Here is a 23,745-nt window from a genome sequence, read left to right as displayed (position 1 = left end):
AGGTGAGTCAATGTGTTTCCTCTTACACTTCCTCTTCCGAGGGGCTCTTCTGCCAAATCAGGAGAGGCCTCGAAGAGGATGAAATCCCCACAAGGGGTTCCTGAGGAGCTGGCTCTCTGCGGTCCGGGATGAGGGAGTGAGTCGACTTAACCTGAGGCACTGTAGAGGGAGGGGCGGACGGAGCCGACTGTGGAGTAGAGCCAGGCTCTAACACACTCCGCATGACCTCGAATGCACCCCTGTCAGGCAGAGCCAGAGGTCCCCGCCCGAAGCTAAGAACCCCCTCGGCACCGACAGTGATGGCTCGAGGCGATGTCGGAGCCGAACTCACCAGCGCCGAAGCACCGAGAGGGAGAGGGGGGTCGGACAAGGGTCCGATGCCACTCACCCCCTCGGAGCCGACGAGGGAAGTCCGGCGCCGAGATTCTTCCAAGGAAGAAATTGGAGCCGACGACGGAGCCGAAGACAATTGTATCGGCTCCGACGCTATCACAGTCTCGGTTCCGACGTGACCCGGCTCCGAGCTCAAGAGAGTCGAAGGAGGAATATATTGATGGACCGGGGCAGGCATCGACTGATGAGTCGGGCTCTGAAGCATCTGGGCCAGTGCCTCGGACTTAAGAAGTCGACTCACTACCCTCTGAAGGTCATGATCCGACAGCCTCGATGACCTAGAGGAGTGAGATCTCTGGCTCCGTTCAGACAGCAGGGGAGATCCTGGAGCCGAATGAACGGAGCCAAGAGATGGTGACCTGGACCTCTTCCTAGTTGTCGGCTCCGAAGGTCTGGTCAGAGCCGACACGGGAACTTCTAATACCTCGGCTCCGGCCAGAGCCGAGGGAACCACAGAAACTGTGGACTGAGACTCATCGGCTCCAGCCGGAGCCGATGAAGGCAAAGGTTTGGAAACCTTAGGTCTCGGCTCAGTTGTCGGAGCCGAAGACCTAGATGCCTTAGAGGGCTTCCCAGTAGAAACAGAAAGGGAATCCTCTGGCTTGAGTAAGCCCCTTAATATCAATTTATTTTTTCTTTCCTGCAGGACCCTGGGGCTGAAGCCATGGCACACAGCACAGGAGTCCTGCAGGTGCAAAGGTCCCAGACAGTAGACACAAGAAGTGTGAGCGTCTGTCAGAGACATTTTCTGACAGCACGCATCACACATCTTGAATCCAGAGACCTTTGCTTCCTTAGACATTTTAAAAAGGTGTAATCAAACACACACACAAACACACAATTACACCCTGTCAAGTTTAAAGTATAATAAAACCACTAACTAGGTTTTTAAATAAAAAATAATACACACACTCCCTAGGGAAGAGAAAAGGCCAAAGGCCCAAGGGAAGAACCTAAAGTTCTTGAGGGAAAAAAACGGGAATTTTTTAGAAGGGGATAAAAATTTCTCTAAACTAAGGGAAATAAGTAAATATATTAAAATTAAAGGGGTTTTAATAGACTAAATTACACAAGAAAAAGTCACTTACCAAGAACCGGTAGAAAACCAACCTCGATAGCTGTAGCGGCAAACGAGATCTGAGGTAACTCTCGCCTAGCATTGTGGGATATAAGGGGAGCCTCGAGCCGGTGGAACCAACTCTCGAGCTTTTAGAGTGGCCGAGTCGGAGCCGAGGTCGGCTCCGAACCCATCCAGCAAGAATGAAGGCGAGATAGACAACTTAACATCTCTCATCGGCTAATTCCTTTTTCGAGGCCACAGCAAAGACCATGGAATCAACTGGAACTCCCTTTCACCAAAACTGTCTGTCCACAGGTGGTGCCATTATACTGTTCCGTCTTTGCGGTATGGGTACTATGGAATCGGGTTCCTTCCATGCCCGCCTAGACATCATGTCAATGAGTTAATCGGTGGGTAGAGTCCCCCAGGAGGTAAAGGGTTCCAAACCAAAACCCTCTAGGAAAAGGGATTCCTTCAGCATAGGATTGGAGCAGTCCAGCCACCTTTCAGTTTAAAGATTTCTTGGATGTCTCCAAAGGAGACATCTTCAGGAGGTGACCGTGGGAATCATTCACAACTGTCAAAACCCTTGTCTTCAGTGGGTTTCCTGTGGGGAGTCTAAGTGCTCCCCTCTTGCATGTCCTCTTCCTGGGCACTTCCTCAGTGGGATGCTCTGGGGCAGTTTCTGAACAGGAAATCAAAATTCCCTGGGAGGGAACCTGAGGCTTCAGTACAGGATGTCCCTGTGGAAAAAGGTGGTGAGGCTCCAGGTGCTGAGACATCATGGTGGAATATGTAGGATCCGAGGGGGAAGACTCGGTTAGGTCTGCTGAGGCAGATTACACACTCTCCACAGCCTCGAAGGCAGAGCTCGAAGGAGCCAGAGACAGGCTCTGATCCGTGAAAGCAGGTTTCTGAATCATCTCCTCTCTCCGCTCCATTGGCATCAACCCCAAAGCTGGAGATGAACTGTCCAGTGCCACGGCACTGAGTAACAGAGACGGCTCAGAAAACTTTGGAGTTGAATGCTGAACCCTCAACCTGGCAGGCAAGGCTTCGGCTCACAGAGCTCTCCAGATCCGAAAGGATCGGAGGTCTCAGAGACAATGTTGGATACGATACACAGATCTTTGGATCAGAGACTGATGAATCTGGACAGCTGGGATCCTGTGACTAAGCCAACAGAAGGTGGTAGAGGAGGAACTTGCAGGGGGGGTTGGTGTGGTGGAAGGTCAGGTAATCTGTCCCTGTGCCAAAAGGATCATCCTCATCACTCTCTCCACTTCTTCTTCTTTGAGGCTTCTGGAAGAATGAGTACAGTAAATGGAGGGGGATGCTGGCCTCTGCAAAAAAGGTGATGGGAGTTTGTCATGAAGTGGGTGGTCCACTGATGGAGAATTTCTGATCCGAGGGCAATACAGAGTCACTGAAGATTCTGTCTGATCCAGTAAAGTAGAATCTGACAGTTTAGTCTTCTGATCTGACTTAGCCAGTGTGGGATCCTGAACTTTTTCTTCCGATCCAGGGTTGAGACATACCTTTTGCACTTCTCTTCTGAGAAAAGTCCGAAGAAGATCTGGATGATGTAGAAGGCTTCAACTTTGGAGAGTGGCATATGGCTTTCCCAAAACAGGAAGGAATGAGGCCTTTTAATATCAACTTATTTTTTCGTTCAGTCAAAGGTCACAGACTAAATCCATGGCAAACAGAGTAGTTCTCTTGTAAATGCAAAGGACACAAGTAGTAGACACGTGTGTGTGCATCCGAGAGCAGTAACTTATACCCACATTTAGAGCACTTGTCATCCATTATCAAAATACAGTAAGCATCGTTCTTTTAAACAGGATAGAAGAAGAAAAGAAGGGGAGGGGATACCAACAATGGTATAGAGAGAGAAAGCACAACTAGGTGGTAAGGGGAGGAAGATACTAACGATAGTATCAGAGTGTACCAAATATAAAAACAGGAAAAGGAACAAACAGGAGCTGCAGCAAAAATGAAAAACTTAGAACTGTATCACTCTAAAAACACTAATTAAGAGAAAAGAAGCAAGGAACTACCAACAATGGTATGTGAGAATTTACGACAAAGTCGTAAGGGCAAGGGATCGTAAATAGAAAAGGAAGAAGAACAAGAAAGATATTAATCATAAAAAATTAAACTACTTAATGGAAAAAAACTGAAAAATTTTACTTATCTAAAACAGCTGAAGAGGGATTTGTAGACCACATCCGATAGCTAGAAGTGGCAAACGAGATTTGAGGTTATTGGATAGGCGCATTGTGGGTAAGGGAGAAGTTCAAGACATTTGGTGGCTGCATGCTTTAGCATCGGCTGAATTGGATCCGACTGACTGGATCCGAACCCATCTGCTGAGGACAGAATGAAGACTGACAATATCAGATCATTAAATATCTATCAAGATGTGCGACTTACAGTGCAAACATCAATGACAGTTTTCTTCAACAACATCAAGGTTTTTCCTGCTGCCATACAACAGTGTGCAAATCACGTGACTTGAAGTATTAACTATATATGGAAATATTGCTTATTTTACCAATACCTCCAGTGTAGTGCGATAAAAATGGACTTTGACAATGAATTTTGTTGTCTCTCACTGGCATTTTACAATATACCCCTTCATAGTATGTACATCTCTCAGTTATGAAAATATGAATTTAAACATGAAAATGTGCACACTACTTCAGGACATTGCAGATTCACAGTCTTAATGTTGTTTTACTAATTACTCCTTGCCCTTTCTAATGCTGTCTATTAGTAAGTCACTTAGTTAAAGAAACCAAAAAGAACAAACAAACAAACAAACAAAAGAGGTCTGGGTACCATAATGAGTTTGGGTGTTAACTGGAAGTATGCAAAAAGGCACTACAGGCTTGAATGAGTTGAAACTGATATGTTACTTAATGTAATGGTGCTGCCTCCTGTGCCCAGGATACAGGGTTTGATTCTTTTCAACTTCATTTGTCTCCTGAGTGACTCCATGCAAGTCACTTAACCAGACATTACTCACAGGTCACCCCTGAAAAGGGACAATTTGTCCAGAGGGCTTACGAGGCCAATAAATATATAAAATGAAATTAACAACAAAAAAAAAGTATGGAACAAATTTTTATGCTAATTGTTTTAATAATATAATGAAAGATAAAATGCTTTTGAAAGCTAGAGTGCATATGATTTTATGATTTTTAGGAGGTTGTGCCTTATTATTTTGGGGAGGTTATTCTTTATTACTTGCTGAATACCTTCCAGAAGGAGTAAGGTAAATTATTAGTGAGAAAGGGGTGTTCTAAGAAGGAACTGTTTAGCAACTGTAACTAAAAGCCTAGACAAAAAGCAATGAGTGTTCTTAAGTGGTGGTATGCTACAGAGGAAAGGTATAAGAAGAAAGGGATAACTGAGGTGTGGAAGAAAGTGACAACAGTGGCAGGAAGGTAAGGATGAAGCAGTGTTAGAGTGTGCGTCTAAACTATTTCTTTGAAGATGGCTAGCATTCTTCTCTGCTGGGTGGCAAAGATGGAGATAGGATCCAGAGGACACAGCCTCAATGGAGTAGCAGAAGCATGCTGCAAAAGTAGAAGGGAAGAGACTTAGGGTAGCCACCTAGAACATGGAGAAGACGGTTGGAAATCTGAGGATGGTTAAAGAAAGGGGCCAATACAGCTATGAAGCAAGAGTTAAGACTGAAGACTGACAAAAGAAGCTACCAAGGATGGAAAACAGGTATAGAAATGTTTGTCTGTCTTTTGGCTTTTTCCCAGTAAGGGGTTGCCACAGTGGAACTCCGGTCCGCTAATGATTGGCAGTAGATTTTTACGAAACGCCAAGGTGCCAGCTCTACGCACAACCTTCAACGAAGGCACGCCCATTTACACATGCATGTCTTTTGACCGCTACCGAATCGTGGGGAGGACATGCAGACTCCACACAGAAGGCAAAACCAGGATCCAACACAAGTTTATTCGATAGTCTCTAGCGCTTCGGCTTATGCCTTCAAGGAGAATACTATCAAAACTTCAAGACATATTTATACTATAAAATACCTATTAAACAATTAAACAATTAATTACAAAAAAACTTTCCAATTACATTCAACATTAATACCACTAGGTGTCATCGTACCATATTTTAATATAAAAACTGTTTCTTTATATAAAAGCTTCTTTTTAACTACTTGGATTTGTTTTTTATTTTACTTTGGTTGTTTTATAATATCCACACAGAAGGCACTCTCAAGCTAAGCTGAGAATCGAACGGGAGAACCTCTTGCTGTGAGGTAACAATGCTGCTGCCGTACCACCACGGCATCTAAAACAGTTATAAATACTAGTGCAAAAAGGGCATAGATGGCAGAGGAAAAGGATAAGGTACATAGGTGGCAGTAAGGTGGGAGAACACAGGCAGATGAGTACTTATGGTGGCATTCTATGGCCAAAATGTAGGCAGAAAAGGCATGATAGATGAGTGGGTTGAAGTAACAAAACGTATGAGAAAGGAAGGGGATAAAATTTTCTTAAGGAGATTTTAATATAGTGGTGAAACTGAGCTAGGATTTTTGGAAAAATGGAGGGAGTATCATAATGGTTGTCGGGAGTTGCTAAGGGAAGGGATGGGAAAATTAAGAGATAATGGTACCTGGGAAATGTTGGTAAAGAAGGAGGGTTTACTTTTGCAAGGGGTGAAAGAAAGTAGGCTAGTGGGCTTGACAGATTTTTAATTAAAAAAAAGTAACTCTGGATGAAATGGGGATATGGAAATACTAGAGATGGAGATATAAAACCACAGTCTGGTTACTGCAGACTGGGAGTTAGAAACTGAGGTTAAGAAATAGTGAAGATGGAATTCTTGGCATTGATGGAAAGTAAACCAGGTGGGATGATAGCAGGAAATGATGGGATTGGTGTTGAAAGAAAACTGGAGAGAAGAGGATGGTGGGGTGGAGGAGGAGAGTAAATAGAATGGTATAAAGGTGGTGTGGAGGGGTAGGATTATGAGTCATCCGGGTTATTCATAAAAGAGAAGAAGACAGAAGACTTGGAAGACAGACTGCACATGTCAGGACAGGGTGGAATGTTGACAGGGAGAGAAAGAGTGGGATTTGGAATAATAACAGGTACAGTTGAAAGAAAAGAATGTCAAAGGTGGGGATGGAAGTAGTCAGAAGAGGGGGGGATTTGTGGTGGGGAAGACAAGTGTTAGGTCGATTAGTTGAGGACAAACAGTTCAGAGGAAGAAAGTATGCTGAAGGGAAATTAAACAAGCGAGCAGTAAGTTGGACATTAGCGAATAGCTTACAAAAGTTTATGAAGTACTGTACAAGGAGCGGTAAAGTGTTGGCAGAGGTTTTAATAACAAGGACGGGACAGTGTGCTAGGAGGGGAAATTGTAAAAATGAAGAAGACAAAGGGACAGTGAAGTGTCTGAGGCTATAAGACATTTGAAGAAGAGGAAAGTAGGGGGCCCAGATAAACGTCAAACTGATTTTTGTAAGTTTGGTTTGCAGGTGAATGAAGAAATGACATACTTTTATAATAAGGTGTTAGAAAGGGAGAAACTTCCCAAATCAATTTATGAAGCAAAAATGATGGTGCTTTAAGAAGAATGGAGATGTGAAAGATGCAAGAAATTGCAGACCAATTTCATTATGTAATGTGGCTGTCAAAATATTTACCGGCATTTTGGTAAAGTGGCTAGAACGAGTCTTACAAGGTATTAAAGAACAAAAGAAGCTGGATTGTCAGAAGACCACTGAAGGACACTGATGAATTTTATAAGGTGGATGGAAATTCAGGGGGAGGGACAAACTGGGCTAATTTTAAAGGACATACAAAAGGCATATGATAATATAGGATGGGAGTATTTTATGTGGTTGCCGAGTCAGGTAGTAGGTGACAGGAAGTGGTTAAATGGAGCCAGAACACTGTATAGAAGGTCACATGTGAAGATGCCGGTTAATGAAGGAAGGCCAGGCAGGGCAAATTTAAGAAGAACAAGGCAAGGGTATCTATTATTACAAAGCTTATTCTTTTTTTTTCTGTTTTTTTTAAGCTGTCTGTAGGTGACCATCAGCTGCCATCAGCTCCTCTCCTTGTTCACCGGGTCTACCAGACTTGCCTTATCCTCCCCTGGGTCTACCAAACCACAGTCTGAAAACATTGTGGATGATTGTATAGCCTCATACTGCTGCCTTGCAGGAAGCTCTAACTCCACCACTGTGTGGCAGGTGCATGCACAACCTTCAGACCAAGTGGTACTCCACTTCCAGTATGGTGCTCACCAGGTTTTTAATGCCACTGCAGCAATCCTAGGTTGCCTCCCCTCCCCCCAAGATAGGCTAGCTGGCGCTAGATGCTCTTTCCCATCTTCCCAACCCAGTCTGTCCAGTGCCAGTGCTACCAGTCAGACACGGGTCATCTGGGTCACATGGGGTAGGTGTCCCCCAAGTTTATTTCTGACTGGTATTGAGTCTCTTATTTAAGGGATTAGAATAATGATGGGAGAGACAGAAGAAATGGGAAGATTAACAGTTTTATGAACAAGTGCATAGTGCTATTAAAAGATGCAAGAAAGCAGTTACCAATTATACTCTATGCTTTTAGAGATTCTGGGGGAAAAATCAGGACAAAACTATAATCTGTAGAAGTCCACAAGGGGGGTGGGCTGGTGGAGGTGAACATGAGATGAGGTTACAATTTTCAGATGGAGGAGATATGTACTTAAGGCTGAAGGTGTATGGGGCAGTGGAGAATATTAGGAAAAAGGATTAGGGTGAGCGTAAAGACAGGATTATCAAGTCATCAGATCATTAGTGAAACAGGATACGCACATTACAGAGGAGAGTGGAGGTGGTTAGAATGTTAATTCTACCACAAGTAATGTATACGGGAATGTATACATGGATAAACTCAAAGGAATATGGGACATGGAGTATTTAGATGTGTGGTGGGTTTATTTGAAAAGGGAGTAGGGGAATGAGGGAGGGTGGCTGGGGTTGCCAGACACTGCAAGATATTTGACTACTGTGAACATAATCCAAACTTTGAGGGTAAAAGAAAAAATGGAGCTTAACTGAATAAAGTGGGAAGATGGAAACATTTGGGGAAAAGGGAGAAGAGAGTGGGAGGATAAAAATGGAGATGGAAGACACGGTGGTGAAGAATATGGAAAAGAAAAGAGCGATGAAAATGAAAGACACACCAGTAAAATATCTGAAGTTGGAAGGAAGAGAAAAAGAGTGGAAAAGGAAAATGTGAGAATGGTATAGATTAGGAGCAATAAAAATTAGTATACTGTCAAAGAAGGGAGTTTTAGGAATATGAAGAACATAGATGGAAATATATAGTGGGTGAGGAGGACTGACTGCTTTGCTGGGGCTGGTAAAGAAGATCCAGAAGCTAAACAATAAAGACAGGTAAGGAGAGAGAGGCAACAAGGACAAAGAGATGGATAGAGGGGGTGGAATGGGGTAGACTCAGAAAGGAAGAATTTGAATTACTTATAAGAATTTAGGGTAGAAACAGCATAATTAAGGTCTTCACCTCCCATGCACAAGGTAAAAGGTTCGATCTTAACCTTCAGCCAATGACTGTACACAATTTACATGTTCTTCCTGTGTCTCCCACCTTCCAACATGGACAGTATTTGGACTCACACAGGGGGTTCCCAGTGGGAGTGAATGTGCATCAGAGTTCAACTCTAAGCCCACTGATGTTAATAATGATGAGTCTGTCACTAATTCTGATAATATTCCTCACTGTGTTGTGAATCCTTTCCCTCCTACAATTCCATCACAATTTCTAGACCATCCTCCTCCTGAGCAGTCTACTCTGGATCCTAAGCCAAGTGGCTTTGCTGCACTGGGAGACAGGTAGACAGCAGACAGGTAGGAGGGGGACAGATCAACAAAGTTGCTGTAAATAGATGATGTGGCATTACAAGCAGACTCTGAACAAGAACTTCAGCAAATGATAGAGGCATGGAATACAAAGCTGAAGGCACATGGGATGAAACAGATTATAGATAAGAAAGTTGTAATGATAGGAAATGGGGAAATTAGAAGAAGCTGAGAATTGAGATAGAAGGGAAAACTGTGGAACAAGTTAACAATTTCAAGTACCTGGGAGGGGTGGTTGAGGAGATGCAAAGTCCGAATGAGGAGGTCAAAGCTAAAATCAGAAGGTTGCAGCCAAATGGCTCAGAGTTTAAGGGGTAGTATTTAACAGTAGAATGCCAAAGATGCTTAAGAGTAAGGTGTACAATACAGTGGTGTGACATGTACTATTGTACAGAAATCTGGTCAGTGAAGGCACAGCAGCTGAGGAAGCTAGAAGTGATGAAAATGAGGTACCCGAGACAGGTGGTAGGACGCACACTGTGGGAAAGATGAAGAAAACAGGACATCAGAGCAGAAGACCAAGTAGCTACAATTGCACAAAAGGTCGAAGAGAACAAATTATGGTGGTTTGAGTACATGTGCGGGAAAGCAGAAAACAAGCCGGTGAAGAAGATTGTTTGACAGACAGCAGGAAGGCAAGAGGAAATGAGGGCATCCAGCAAAGAGATGGATGGACAGTGTGAGAAGATCTGCAAATGTCAAGCATGACTGCTGAAGGTAGGAGACTGGCAATGAATTGACAGAGATGGTGATAGTCGATGTGACAGCCTGACCACATGTAAACAATGGAAAAAAGGGGTTGATGATGATTTAGGGTATAGAGGCATGAGAGGGATAATTAGGTAACACAAATGTGATGGAGCAGTGGGCTAGGGAGGACAATTCACTGAAAAACAAGTTCTGGGAAAAAGTGTGTGGAATGGCAAGGAGGATGGAAGTAGCTGGTCCAGTTGGGGATATGCTGGGGACATTTTCACATCTGTGATACAGAACACTGGAAAATGCCAGAAAGGAAGGAGGTGGTCAGATGATAATTACTGGAAGTATTGAATGAGGGTACAGATCTACATATGTAGCTGGGATGTAAGGTAGCACAGGAGAAATGAGAAAGGGTCTTAGAAATATGGGAAAAGTGTATGGGAAAAGGGCAGAAGAGTTCCTGAGTTCTTGAATGAAGAGTTCTCAAGGCAGGAAAGGAAGGAAATTTTAATGACAGGATAAGGAATTACTAAGTCAATAAAGGGATGAGAAGAGGGAGAGATAAAGATAGATACAGAAGGTTCGAAAAATTGGAGAACTGAATAGATAACATGTGGCTCATTTCATCCATCCATCCTCAACCCCTTTTCCCATTTTTGCACATGGGGTTTGCAATCATCTAGACCCAAGGTGTACACTGTCAGGTGGCTAGCCCTGCAGTGGTAGTTCATCCATACCACACACTCACGCGCACACTCACATCTAGGGCAAATTTAGAGTATCCAATCCATCTGCTGCATGTCTTTGTAATGAGGGAAGAAATCACAGCACATGGAGGAAACCCACATGGACACAGGGAGGACATGCATATTCAAAACACAGAAGGCACCCCAGCTGAGGATCAAACCGGAGAACCTCTTGCTGTGAGACGACAATGCTAACCACTGCACCACCCTAACACGTGGCTCATTTCTAAGAAGATAAATAAGTCAAGAGATATGGCAAAGGGATGGGGGTTGAAAGAAACGGTAGGGAAGACAAATGATGAAGGGCAGGGCAGAATAGTAAAGTGAAACAGGAGGAGACAGAAGGGAAAAGATAACTGAATCATAATGGTAAGAAGGGTATTCCGGAGAGGTGGAAGTACAAGTTAGGTTAAAAAGAAGATAGTAATGGTGGATAAAGCATGTTTTTTACTGCCAGGTGGTGAAAGTAAATGTGAACTGATAATGTTTCATATCATAATATAGCAATACAGTGTATCAAGATGTAAATGAAGGCAAACACTTTCAGTATGAAAACTATATATAATGATAAATTATTTATAGGAGCACACTTCATTTAAATGTTTGAGCTTAAGCACTTTACAAAACACTAAAAAGGATACTTTCTTGCTTTCTGATCACTCTGTCCTATTTACAGACTTAACAGCAATTGTTGCAAAATATGAGAGACTATATTTGTGCCATTTTAAAACCTGCCTCCTCTTAAACCTATTATCTTTACTCTTTCATTTAACTATCTATACATAACTAGGTAATAGATTTTACTCTTTTTTTGGTGTTTTGTATTTCTGCATCATGTACATGCCTGCATGCTCTGTCCTCGAGCATTATTATGCGTACCCATCTGCATGTACAGCCTGTAAGGTGCTATTTTACAGTGTGAAGCAGAAAACTTTATATAAGCACTGTCCCAGAAACCCTCATGTAAGAGTAGAACTTTAAAGTAACTTACATATGCGGTGTGTAACTCATACAATCTATTAAGTCTTTCCAGAATTCCACCAAGTGTAACTCACTTTGTCTGTAAGCCACTTCTGAGCCTACACATAATTGTTACACAACTCTTATTCTTCTCAAAACCTTCAAGGCAAAGCAGCAGTGAACAAAGAATGATACCTGATTAAATAGTTAAATTGTTCTTTATCGTCAGAACAGCCATAGTCAGTTGTCCAGGCATGACCAATGGTAAACTTATGGAACTTCAGCATGTCCATGACTCCAACTTCAGCCACTGCACAGCCAAATAAATCTGGTCGCTGGTTTACACAAGCAGCTACAGAAGAAGAAAAGCAGAACTGTTGTGAATAACATGGCTTTGAAGCTAGCAATATCTTTTCAGTGGTATTTTTTGCTAAGTGACATAACCTCACAAAGTCTGAGTGACTGCAGAAAGAGGCTAAAAGAAAGAACGAATAAAAACAGAATGCCACACTTCAGCAGGATATATCTACAGTTCAAGGTAAACCTTTGCAAAATGTCAACTGCTTACATATGATTGATCTTGGCTTATCAGAACCCATATTACAACTACTAACTATTCAATAAGTTGAAGTATTTTCAGAAAGGCTTCATCCTATGAAGAAAGGATGTGGTGATTAAAGGGCAAAAAATAATGAGATTTTACATACAAACAACAGTAATGAAGGAGACCTATGGTCTTTTGAGTCTGATAAGTGCTGCTGCCAGGCCCTTTGTGGTTGGCACCCCTGCCCCATTCCAAGTCCTTCCGGCCTAATCTATGCATGCACATGCAATGTATCCCCTTGTATCAGAACTAGAATACAGGAAACCAGCTACTATGGAAATAACTGTAAATATCAAAAACAGGCATACACAGTTGTAGATAAAAATTCACAGGAAATTATCTGCTGCTTGGTAAGTTGTGAGCAGAAGTTTGATGACACATCCTTGTACAAAAGATACTCAACCAAACATAACATTATATAGGAACTGCCGACTCCTTATGAAAGTACAGTTGTGTAAGATCTTACTGTAATACTAAATGTCCTTCTCTTCATTGTTGCAGTATTCTTTACAATAGAGATCCCCTGACAAGGGTAGCCCAATATACAAAAGCCTTTTTGTTGTAACCGGTACGCTGTATGTTGTATGTATGCTCCTCACACATGGCACAGGGCATAAAGGTGACATCCAGACGTACCATCCTCAGAACTGAAAAAGCCCCAGTAGGAAAAACAGTCCAAGAATACTAGTAGTCAGCAATCACATACAGAAGGAAAAAGGACCGGGTGAGGAAGGAGGAAGCAAATACTGCAACAGTGAAGAGAAGGACATCTACTGTTATGGTAAGATCTTACATGACTGTACCATGTCCTTCCAAACCACTGTTGCAGTAGTCTTTTCAAAAGGGATAGTATAATAGCTCAGTTAGAAAATTGGGATGATTTTGGGCCAGCAGAGCCCTCCAAGAAACCATGGAGAACGGCTCTGGTAAAGCCAGCTCTGGGCCTAGAGATCATATCTAACTCAGAGTGTTTGGTGAAAGTATGCACAGAAGTCCAGGTAGCTGCCTCAGTAATTGAATTAGTATCCACACCCTTGAAAAAAGCACCAGAAGAAGCCACAGCCTTCAAAGAATGAACCTTAACAGAAGAAGGAAGGCTCTTCCCATGAAAAGAATAGCAAAAAGAGATGATTTTAGATATCCATGAAGAAAAGGTTTGTTTGGAAACAACCAAACTAAAAGACCTAGGATGAAAAGAAACAAAAATCCCAGGGGTGTATTTTCTGTTCCTCATCCAGTTATCCAGGTTGCGCTTAAAAAGGTTTAATGAGGTACTCTGCTTTACGTGGAGAGGGAGTCTATTCCACAAAAGGGGGAGTCTCTGGGACACAAATTTGTTCCGCCAACAAGTCCTATTGATGTCACAGACCAGGTTGAGGTCTCATGTGCAGGTTACTCAAGTGCAGCTTGACTTATGGACATACAGCAGTCCCATCAGGGTGGGGTCTGAGATTGCCTTGTTTGCCAGACAGAGGTCATCTCTGAGGAATATGCAGGAGAATTGAGTAGAGGGACAGGGCTTTTAATCTACCCTACACAGATAGACTAAAAGCCCAGTCCCTCTACTCACTCTGTAGGAGACTGCGTAGAGGGACAGGGCTTTTAGTCTACCTGTGTGGGGTAGATGTTTGAGACTCTGGATTCTCCGGGTGAGGAATCTCTGGGGTCTCTCCAGCTGCTGCATGTGCTTTGTGAGGTACATGCCGAAAGGGCATTGTATTCAATAATCTGTCTTATAAGGGAAGAATACAGGGATGATATAGCCACCTTGTCCCTGGATGAGATACCCTTACTAATGAGGTGGGCCATGTAAAAAGCTTTCCGTATAATGGAGGCAATATGGTGGTCAGAAGTCAGTTTGCTATTAACCTGGGTTCCCAAGTCCCTCACAACTGATCGCATGCTTAGTGCCTTATTATCAGTTTGATAATTTGTGGGGACATCATTCTTCCCAAAAGGGATGATGATGCATTTTGTAGCATTCAGTTTGAGGCCATGTTTCTGGCACTAGTCATTTGTTTGGGTGAGACCCTCTTGGAGGATTGTCCACATCACTAGGGGAATTGTTGACAGCACCCAGCTTGGAGTAATCTGCAAACTTGGTCAGCCATAGACCACTAGATTTGGCCTGCACCTCTGAGAAGTATATCCCAAACAGCAGAGGCCCCAAGACCGATCCCTGGGGTACACCGCTTGTTATGGGTCTACTACTTGAGGTGGTTTCCCCTATTTTGACTAGGTGAGTTCTATCAGTGAGCCAGTTTGCTACCCATCTAGTAACATATGGAATGACGCCTAGTTGACAGAGTTTATCTATTATACCTGAGTGGGGAATAGTACCGAAGGCCTTGGCCAGGTCAAGGTAGGTGGTGTGGACTGTCGTTAATGAGGTCCATGATAATTCGCTTCATGGCCTTGCAGATCAGGCTAGTTAGGTTGATGGGTCTATAATTTCCTGGATCAGTGGACACTCCACCCTATGTGCAAAGGGATGACAGTAGCTGTCCTCCACTCAGCTGGGATGAAGCCGGTACTCTGGCTTTGGCTGAACAGGGTGCCTAATGGTGCTGCAAGTTCCTGCCTGAGTTCATGTAGGATGCAGCCTGGGATGTTATTGGGTCCCATGGAGGCTGTATTTTTGTCTTTGAAAGGGCAGTGATAACTTACTTCCTAGAGATAAGGGGAGGGGGGGGGCAGGTACTGGGGATGTCCTGTTTTACTGATGGGGGAACAGAGGAGTGAAGTTTTCACTGAACCTGTCTGCCAGCAGGTTGGCTATATCTAAAGGGTTTGTGTATGTGGTGTCCTTGACCACCAGTTCTGAGCAGATCTGGGTGCTTCCCTTGAGATTGCGGACATATGTGAAAAAACCCTTATGACTGTCTTTAGTAGATGTGGCCAGTTTGGACTTGAAGTTTGCTTTTGAGGATTTCACTAGTGCTCTTATTTGCTTGTTCAGGCTAAGGAGAGATTGCTTCCAATTAGACACCTGCTCCTTCTTGGTCCTGGACAGCAAATTTTTCCTTTTATTATAGAGTTGACTTATTGTAGATGTCCACCAGACAAGTTTACTCTTCCTTGAAGAGGATGATTGTGTCCTATCTGGTATTCCTGATTCCATGCAGCTATATAAATGCTCATATAGTACTTTGGTGTAAGTTTGGACATATGGGCCAGTTTCTGTGGGGGGGGGGGGGCTGTGAAGTTGTTTATACCTTCCCTCAGGAGGTTGTAATCAGCTTTGGAGAAGTATTATTGTTTGACCCTAGCTGGGGGGGGGGGGGTCGGGGGAGATGGTGACTTCGAAAGTGACTGCTTTGTGGTCAGATCTTACCAGGGATGATGACACTGTAGGGATGCTGCAGTTGGTTACTCATGTTGATTAATTCCAAGTCCAAGATATTTTCACCTCGTGTGGGGATGTCAGCCAACTGGTCCAATGCATTTGCATTGATGAAATCAGGGAATCTCTGTGCATTTGTGTTTTGGCATGAGTATTTCTTCCAATCTATGATTAGATAGTTAAAGTTGCCCAGGATCAGGGTAAAGGATTGAATCTTGATAGATTTGAAAAGGTCCACATAGGTGGAGTGGGCATCTTGAGTCAGAATTAGAGGCCTGTAGCTAGCTATGATTTGAATAGGGGTCTTGTTAATTGTTAACTGCACCTGGAGTATTTCCTGTGCATCATACTGTTTGACCAGCCTAGAGGTGTGTGTGTCTTTTATATATATTGCAACTCCATCTCCTTTTGTTTTGCTGCCAACGGCTTGGGGTCTGAATGAATGACAGGATGAGTAACATGGTATGGCTGGGGTGCTCTCATCAGCTTTGAACCAGGTTTCTGTGACTGCACAAATGTCAGCTTCTTCCAGGGTTAAGAATGCTTGCAATGAGTGCAGTTTCATGTTTAAACTCCTAGTGTTTAGCAGCATAACCTTTAATTTATGTTTTGATTAAATTTTCATGTTGGTAGTTTTGACCTCATGGCATTGCCTGAAAAAGGCACTATGAGGGAGGCAACAAAGTTTGCCAGGTGTCTGAAGCCAAAGGGAAGCAGATGCAGGCCATCTCTGGCAAAGCATCGTTGCTTGTCAAATATGTCATCCCAGGCTGTGAGGTACTGGATCCCCTTTGAATGACACCAGAAACTAAGCTAGTTGTTAAAGTCAATAATTTTCTGTTTCTATTGAGGCATCATTGTGGGTGATGGTAGAATGCTGCTTAAGGCTAGGGACATTCCTGCCTGGGACACATACTCAGTGAGCTCGATCTGGTCTCTCTTCATATAGTCCAGGGAGATACATTTCAAGTCATTCACTCCAACATGGACTATGACAGATTCATAACAGTACCTGCTGAGAGACTTATGTGCATCGGTGATATGGTGGATTCTGGGACCGGCCAAACAACTAACAGTGACTTTCTCCTTATCCAGCCTGGTGAGGGGCACATCTGTGTGTCTTACAATGGAGTCTCCTATGACAAATATATTGGCTTTATGTTTAGAAAACACACAAAATAAAAACTGAATATAAAAACAAAAAGCAAAAGCTGAGTCCAAACAGCAACAACACAGCCAAACTTAATATTCAAACCACGTTTAATACAATTTAAGTGCTTTTGTTTTTAAACTTTAAAAACTTCAGACAGTTTTAAACACAGAGTGCTTTTTAAATATCAAAGAGGCAAATCATGTGACCACTAGCCATATCCACATACTGTAAATCCCCAAATGAAGAAAACAGATGACTCCAAGCCACAAGTGAGGTAAAATTAGTGCTTTTGTTTACTTAATTTAGCAAACTTCATCAGAATATGTATATGCTTAAATAGTTTGTGTTTTAAAATTGCAAGCAATAATAAATAATGCAAAGATTAGCACCATAAACCTAAACAAATTCAGATAGCCCACATAGGTTGTCTAAATACTTTAAAAATGCATTCCTATCTAAGTACATATATTCTACTCATAAGGTTAAATAACAAAAAACCTTTCAATTTTTTTCATCTCTCAAAAGTTTTTAACTTTAACACGGGGGCTATGCTAACTGCTTCATTAAGTCCTGGGTGCCTATAGGCTTCAAGTCGCAATTGCCATATTACCTCCTGTCTCTCCAAATATACTGATCAAGGACTTCCCCCTCGAATTCCTCTCCACCTTTTCTAACACACTAAATTTAAAAGTGTGTTCGGGGAAGTTCTCCAAGTGTCTAAAAAGAGCATTAGTTGTTGTAGCAACATGTTCAAATATGTGGGCTTCCGGTACACACTAGCAGTGTATCTTCCTGAATCCCTGTTTTTTTTTCTATCAGAACATCCAAGTATGGCATACTCTCTTGATTATAAGAATGTGTGAAACCCAGGAAGTCTGTACCTGCATTAATGTAATAAATAAATTCCATTAATGCAGGGATCCCTTCATTCCAAATAAGGAAGATGTCATCCAGGTAACATAAATAAAACTTTATAGCACTGTTATACTGACTACTAAAGACATACCTATACTCCCATTCCAGCATGACAACATTTGCTAAGAATGAACCCACCGTAATAATTAAAGGGAAGGCTATCAAAGTTCAAGGGAGGTATAACTGTGACACTACAGGGGTGATTTATGGGGCTCGATGCCTAAACTGTGAAGGTTTTTATGTAGGAAAAACCAAGCAAAGATTGTGTGATCGCAATCATGAGCATACTTATGATATAAAAAAGAAAGTCAACTAATGCTCTTTTTAGACACTTGGAGAACTTCCCCGAACACACTTTTAAATTGAGTGCGTTAGTAAAGGTGGAGAGGAGTCTGAGGGGAGGTCCTTGGTCAGTATATCTGGAGAGACAGGAGGTAATATGGCAATTGCAACTTGAAGCCTAAACTTAATGAAGCAGTTAGCATAGCCTCCATGTTAAAGTTAAAAACTTTTGAGAGATGAAAAAAATTCAAAGGTTTTCATTATTTAACCTTATGAGTAGAATATATGTACTTAGATAGGAATGTATTTTTAAAGTATTTAGACAACCTATATAGGCTATCTGAATTTTTTTAGGTTTATGGTGTTAATCTTTGCATTATTTATTATTGCTTGCAATTTTTAAACACAAACTGTTTAAGCATATACATAGTATGTGGATATGTCTTTAAAATTTTCATTTGGGACTAGTGATCACATGATTTGCCTCTCTTTGATATTTAAGAAGTACTCTGTGTTTAAAACTATATCTGAAGAAGTTTTTAAAGTTTAAAAACGAAAGCACGTACATCATATTAAACGTGGTTTGAATATTAAGTTTGGCTGTGTTGTTGTCCTTTGGACTCGGCTTTTGCTTTGGGTTTATGTTTAGGCCTTAGTGGCTGTGAGACACAGGTGTGTGGACTATGTGTGTTGTGGTGGGCAGTGGAGTTTGCGTGTGTTTATGCCTCAGAGGTCTCTTTTGTTTGGGTATCCTTTTTTTGAGGGTCTCCGCATATGTGGGAGTGTGTTGTGTAGGTGTGGGTGGTGTTTGAGGTGTGGCGTTCATGTTGCCAACCTTCTCAGTGTCAGATATATTGGTTTGTGGAGGAGAGAGCAATGACACTAGGTGGATGATGTATTTGCATCTTTCACAAATTGTATTCCTAGGTGGTAGTAGTAGAGGGTAGTCCTTGTACTTGAGGCAGTTGCTACACTGTCTCAGGATGCCCATATCGACCAGACTGGCAGGAGAAATTGTCCATCCATATTTGTCAGAAACTGAAAGAGCTAAGAGGGTAAAGGGAGGAAGGACTACGAGTAGTATTACTAGATGATAACACAAGTGCTACTGAGGGAAAACTTGTAGCTGGAATACCTCAAAAAGGGTTAAAAAAAAGTGCAGCTGAAGCTCTGGATGCCACAGACCTGTAAGCTAGACTATGCTACTCAATTTTAAGGTTAATAACTCAGTAAGAAAATGCTCACAATGAAGCACAGATTAACCACTGATAGTCAAAAGAATAGAACTCGCAGTATGGAATAAATACAGTTAAACAGCAACGAAATGCAGTAAAACTGCAGTAGATAGCAATGAAATATAGTTAATCAGATTACTTTGAAACAGAAGCTCACAAATAACAACAGTAACAGACAGCACAAATAACAGCGATTCAGTAGAATACTGTCATCAATTTAGTGAGGCTAGCAACAAGCATCTTATCCAAATAAGATCTGAGTTTATGCAAATCCAAGGTGTGCAAAACCTTCTCACTAGCAGACTGCAGAGAAGGGAAAAAGGCAGGCAAATGACTAGACTGACTAACAGACAACTCATTTACCACTCTGGGCATAAAAGAAGGTTTAGCATAAAGGGACATCCTGTCCGTATAAAAAAAACTAAAGAAAGGAATAATGGCCATAAGAGCTTGCAACTCAGACACCCGTCTGGCAGAAGTAAAGGGCAAAAGAAGAACAGTCTTCCAAGAGCAATTCTGTAAGGAGGCTGAAGCAGCAGGTTCAAAAGGAGCCTGAGTCAATTCTTCTAAAACAAAATTAAGGTTCCAAGAAGGAGGGACAGGCTTTCTGAGAGGTCTAATGTGAAGGACTCCTCTAAGAAACTGTTTGGTCTCAAATCTAGAGGCCGAAGGGGGAATCAAAGGCAGACAACCACAGACAGCTGATAGGAAGGCCTTAACAGAAGAATATGCCAACTTAGCATTGAGCAATTCACACAAATAAAACAGAACCAAAGGAACATCCACAGTTAGTGGATCCAGGTTATGACAAAGACACCAAACAGAAAATGTCTTCCATTTGGACAAATAAGATTTTCTTGTAGAGGATTTCCAGGCCTCTTGCAGAACCTGAAGCATGTCCTCAGAAAAGAAGATGTCTGAAGGGGATCCAAAACCTATCACCCACAATGTCAGTTGAAGAATGGACAGGTGGAGATGGATGAAAGACCCCTTGCCTTGTGTAAGTAGGTCCACCCTGTGAGGTAACTTGTAATGACTGCCCTTGGCAAAATGCAGAAGAAGGAGCAATTAATGCTGTCTGGGCCAAAAGGGAGTCACCAGCAAGATTTTGGGAGCATCCTGTTTTACCTTGAACAGGAACTTCTGAATGACAGGAAGGGGAGGGAAGGCATAAAGAAACATCCCCTTCCAAGAAAAAGGGAATCCACCTTCCAGACCAGAGGACATAGGGACTGTGGCGCAAAAAAAGAGGCAGTTGTCTGTTCAGACAGGAGACAAATAGACCGACTTGAGGAGTACCCCACTGGTGGATAATGCCCAGAAACACATTCCTGTGAAGCATCCAGTTATGAGATTGAGTTACAGACCAGCTGAAACAATCTGCCACTATGTTCTGATCCGAGGGAATGTAAACTGCCTGAAGGGTCACCTGATACTGAATAGCTAAATCCCAAACCTGAAGGGCTAATCTGCACAGAAGATAAGACCTTGTTTTCCCCTTGCTTGTTGATATAACACATAACTTGAGGGGCCCTAGAAGGAAAATAGAATGAAAAGCCTGAAGAGCTAGAAGAACTCCTCTCATCTCACTGACATTGATGTGATCTTTCTTTTGTCGAAGAGAACAAAAGCCCTGCATTTTCAGAGAACCAAAGGAGGTCCCCCCATCCCACAACCGAGGCATCTGTAAAGAGTTTCTGAGAGGAGGTAAGAGCTTGAAAAGGAAGCCCTGGGTTTAGAGATGACTGACAAATCCACCACTGAACTTCCAGCTTGAGATATGGAAGAAAAGGGATTAGAAAATCTAAAGGATGGGAATGCTGAAGCCAAACTGACTTTAGAAACCACTGGAGCTTTCTCATGTGGAACTTGGCTAGAGGAAGCACAGGAATGGTGGAAGCCACGTAACCTACAGCCCTGAGAAACTCTTTGGGTGTAATGGGAGCCACAGGAAGAATGGATTGGAAGAAAGCAATCAGAGTTAAACCCTTGAGAGGATGCAGGGATGCTAGCATTGGAAAAGTCTGGAGCCTGCGCGCCAGAAAAACATAATTCTGCGGTGTCAGGAATGATTTTTGTAAATTTACAGTAAACCCGAAGCTTGGCAGGCGAGAAATAGCAAAGTGAAGAAGCTGCAGTAAAACCTCTGGAGAGGAAGCCTGAATAAGCAGGTCGTCCAGGTAAGGAAGGACCTGTACTCCTCTTAACCTGCAGAAAGCAATCACAGGAGCAAGGCATTTGGTGAAGACCCTCTGGGCAGTAGAGAGCCCCAGAGGCCAAAGCAGAGAAATGAAAATACCAGGAAGCAACAGAGAAATGTAAAAACTTTCTGAAAAAGGGATGACTAGGAATGTGTAGATAACAATCCCTGAGATCCAGGGAAACTAGAAAAGCCCGAGGAAGTAGCAGAAGAAACAGGGTTGAAGGGATAGCATTTGAAAGGAAGGAACCATCAAAAAGGTGTTTATCTGAGAAAGATCCAGAAAGGGTCTCCAGATGCCTTCTTTCCTGGGGACCAAGAACATTCTAGAGTAAAACCCCTTCCCACTCTGAGGAGCTGAACATCTTGAATTGTTCCTCAAGCCAACAGGCCCTGAAGCACCTCTGGAAAAAAGGGCAGTTGTTCCAGAGGAGGCCGAGGAATGTTCAAAAAGGAGGGAAAGAGATTTGCAAACCATGTAATAACCCTGGTGAATTATGGAAAGAACCCAGGAGTCTTGAGTAACCTTTATCCAACTAGGAAGGGACAGAGAAAGATGCAGATAAATAGGAATGTAGCTGAGAAGGACAGGATAGTTAGACAGCACCTAGTTTGTCAGGAAAAGGAGGCTTCCGAGTAGGAGGTGTTTCGGTAGCCTTAGCAGGAGGAGCCCTTCTACCACCCTTTTTACCCTTGGGGAAAGGAGAGACCACCGACGGACAAAGGTAGACTTGTTAGGACAATTCCTCTGAAACTTGGGAATGGGTGAAACAAAAATATGCTTCAGTTCTTGTAAGGCTCTATAACTCCACAGCAGCAACACCAAACAAATACTTATTATTCAGAAGTTTAGCCTTGATATCATCAAGCAAAGGCTGAAGTCTGAGCCAGGAATACCTCCTCAAAACAGATCCAAAGGCAGCAGCCCTAGATGAAGCATCAGCTGCATCATAGCTGCATTTAACAAAATGGTAAGCAACCTGGGAGGACGTCCCTAACAAGGCAAGAGCAGAGACCTTCCCTTCAGAATCAGGAAGATCTAAAAATGGCTTGACAGGCCTGACAGAGAACAGCCAAGACATAACAGTTCACAGCTCTAAAGGCCTGGGTAGCAGAAGTATATACCTTCTTACCTAGCCTTTGCATGGTTCTGCTGTCCTTATCTGAAGGAAGCAACTTAGTTGAAGACAGCAATTTGGAGGGCTTATCAGAAGCCACTAACATCACAGAAGGGTTAGCAGAGGGATACATAAAGCAACTTGCAATTATCAGGCACTTTATAAAACCTATCAGGTTTCTTGGGAATAGGGGGTTAGGAGTCAGGAGCCTGAGAAGCAATACAAAAAGCATCCAGCAGGGCAGCGAGAACTGGAGGACCAACAGAGGGTTTGGAAACCTCTATCTGCAGAAGCTCATAATACCTCTTCTGAACATCAAACACCCAAGTACAGTCCCATCTGAAAAATTCCATCATTCTGGAAATAGTATTTCCTCAAAAGGGCAGTCAGGACTGACAGACTCTTATTCTTCAAAACCATAGTCTAATGGAGAAGGAATCTGAGAGAAATAAGTAAGTGACTCTTCATCAGAATCAGCATCATTATCAGAGGAACCCTGTCCCTAGGCTTCTTAAGAGGGGTAGAAGACCAAGGAGGAGCAGGAACAGACACCGCCCTGTGGAGGCTTCAGAGCCATAAAGGCATTAAACAGACCTTGAATGAAGTTTTGCAATTCACTCTGAGGATCCTTAGGAGGAGGCTTCTACTTCTTTCTAAGTGGGACATTAGTCTTAAACAATTTAGGAGGCTCTGACCCCTGACTACACTCTATACTGGTAGTCAGAATCTCTACCCTCACTAATATCTGAGGAACACCCCAAGGCCCATTGGTAATTATAAGCCGCAGTTCCCCTTGTACATCTGAAGTGAACTTCTGCAAGGCCTCCATGGACATGAGTGGCGCTGGATCCGTATCGACCTAAGAAGCAGTTGCGACAGAGGAATTCAAGGAGGAACAATCCTCTGGGCTTTTCACCAGCCTCAAGAGAGATGTTTGGTGAAGGTGGTACAGCCGAAGAATTTGACCTAGCCTTCTTGGTCTTTTTTTCACAGACAGCTGTCCCTTGGACCAGGAAGATCCCTACATAGTGTCTTTAGCCAACAGTTTAAGTTGTTGGTTTTCTAAGTAAATCACAAGGGAAGAAAGCAACATTTTAGGGATGAAAGCTTGACAAATCTCAAAAG

General features: G+C 42.7%; 1 protein-coding gene across 1 annotated transcript in view; it reads right to left on the bottom strand.

Annotated features, from left to right (window-relative positions):
- LOC122811978 (prolyl endopeptidase-like) overlaps positions 1-23,745 on the bottom strand; it is a 2,225,690-nt gene that overhangs the window by 280,805 nt on the left and 1,921,140 nt on the right. Inside the window, exon 14 of the mRNA XM_044084182.1 lies at positions 11,966-12,122. Coding sequence (XP_043940117.1) covers positions 11,966-12,122 — 157 coding nt within the window. The remainder of the gene's footprint in view (positions 1-11,965; positions 12,123-23,745) is intronic.

Source organism: Protopterus annectens, chromosome 1.part1, assembly GCF_019279795.1.
Source record: "Protopterus annectens isolate FY-2018-M chromosome 1.part1, PAN1.0, whole genome shotgun sequence".
NCBI classification, from domain to species: Eukaryota; Metazoa; Chordata; order Ceratodontiformes; family Protopteridae; genus Protopterus; species Protopterus annectens.
The sequence above is the reverse complement of the archived record's forward strand: the minus strand, read 5'-3'. Positions and strand labels throughout refer to the sequence as shown.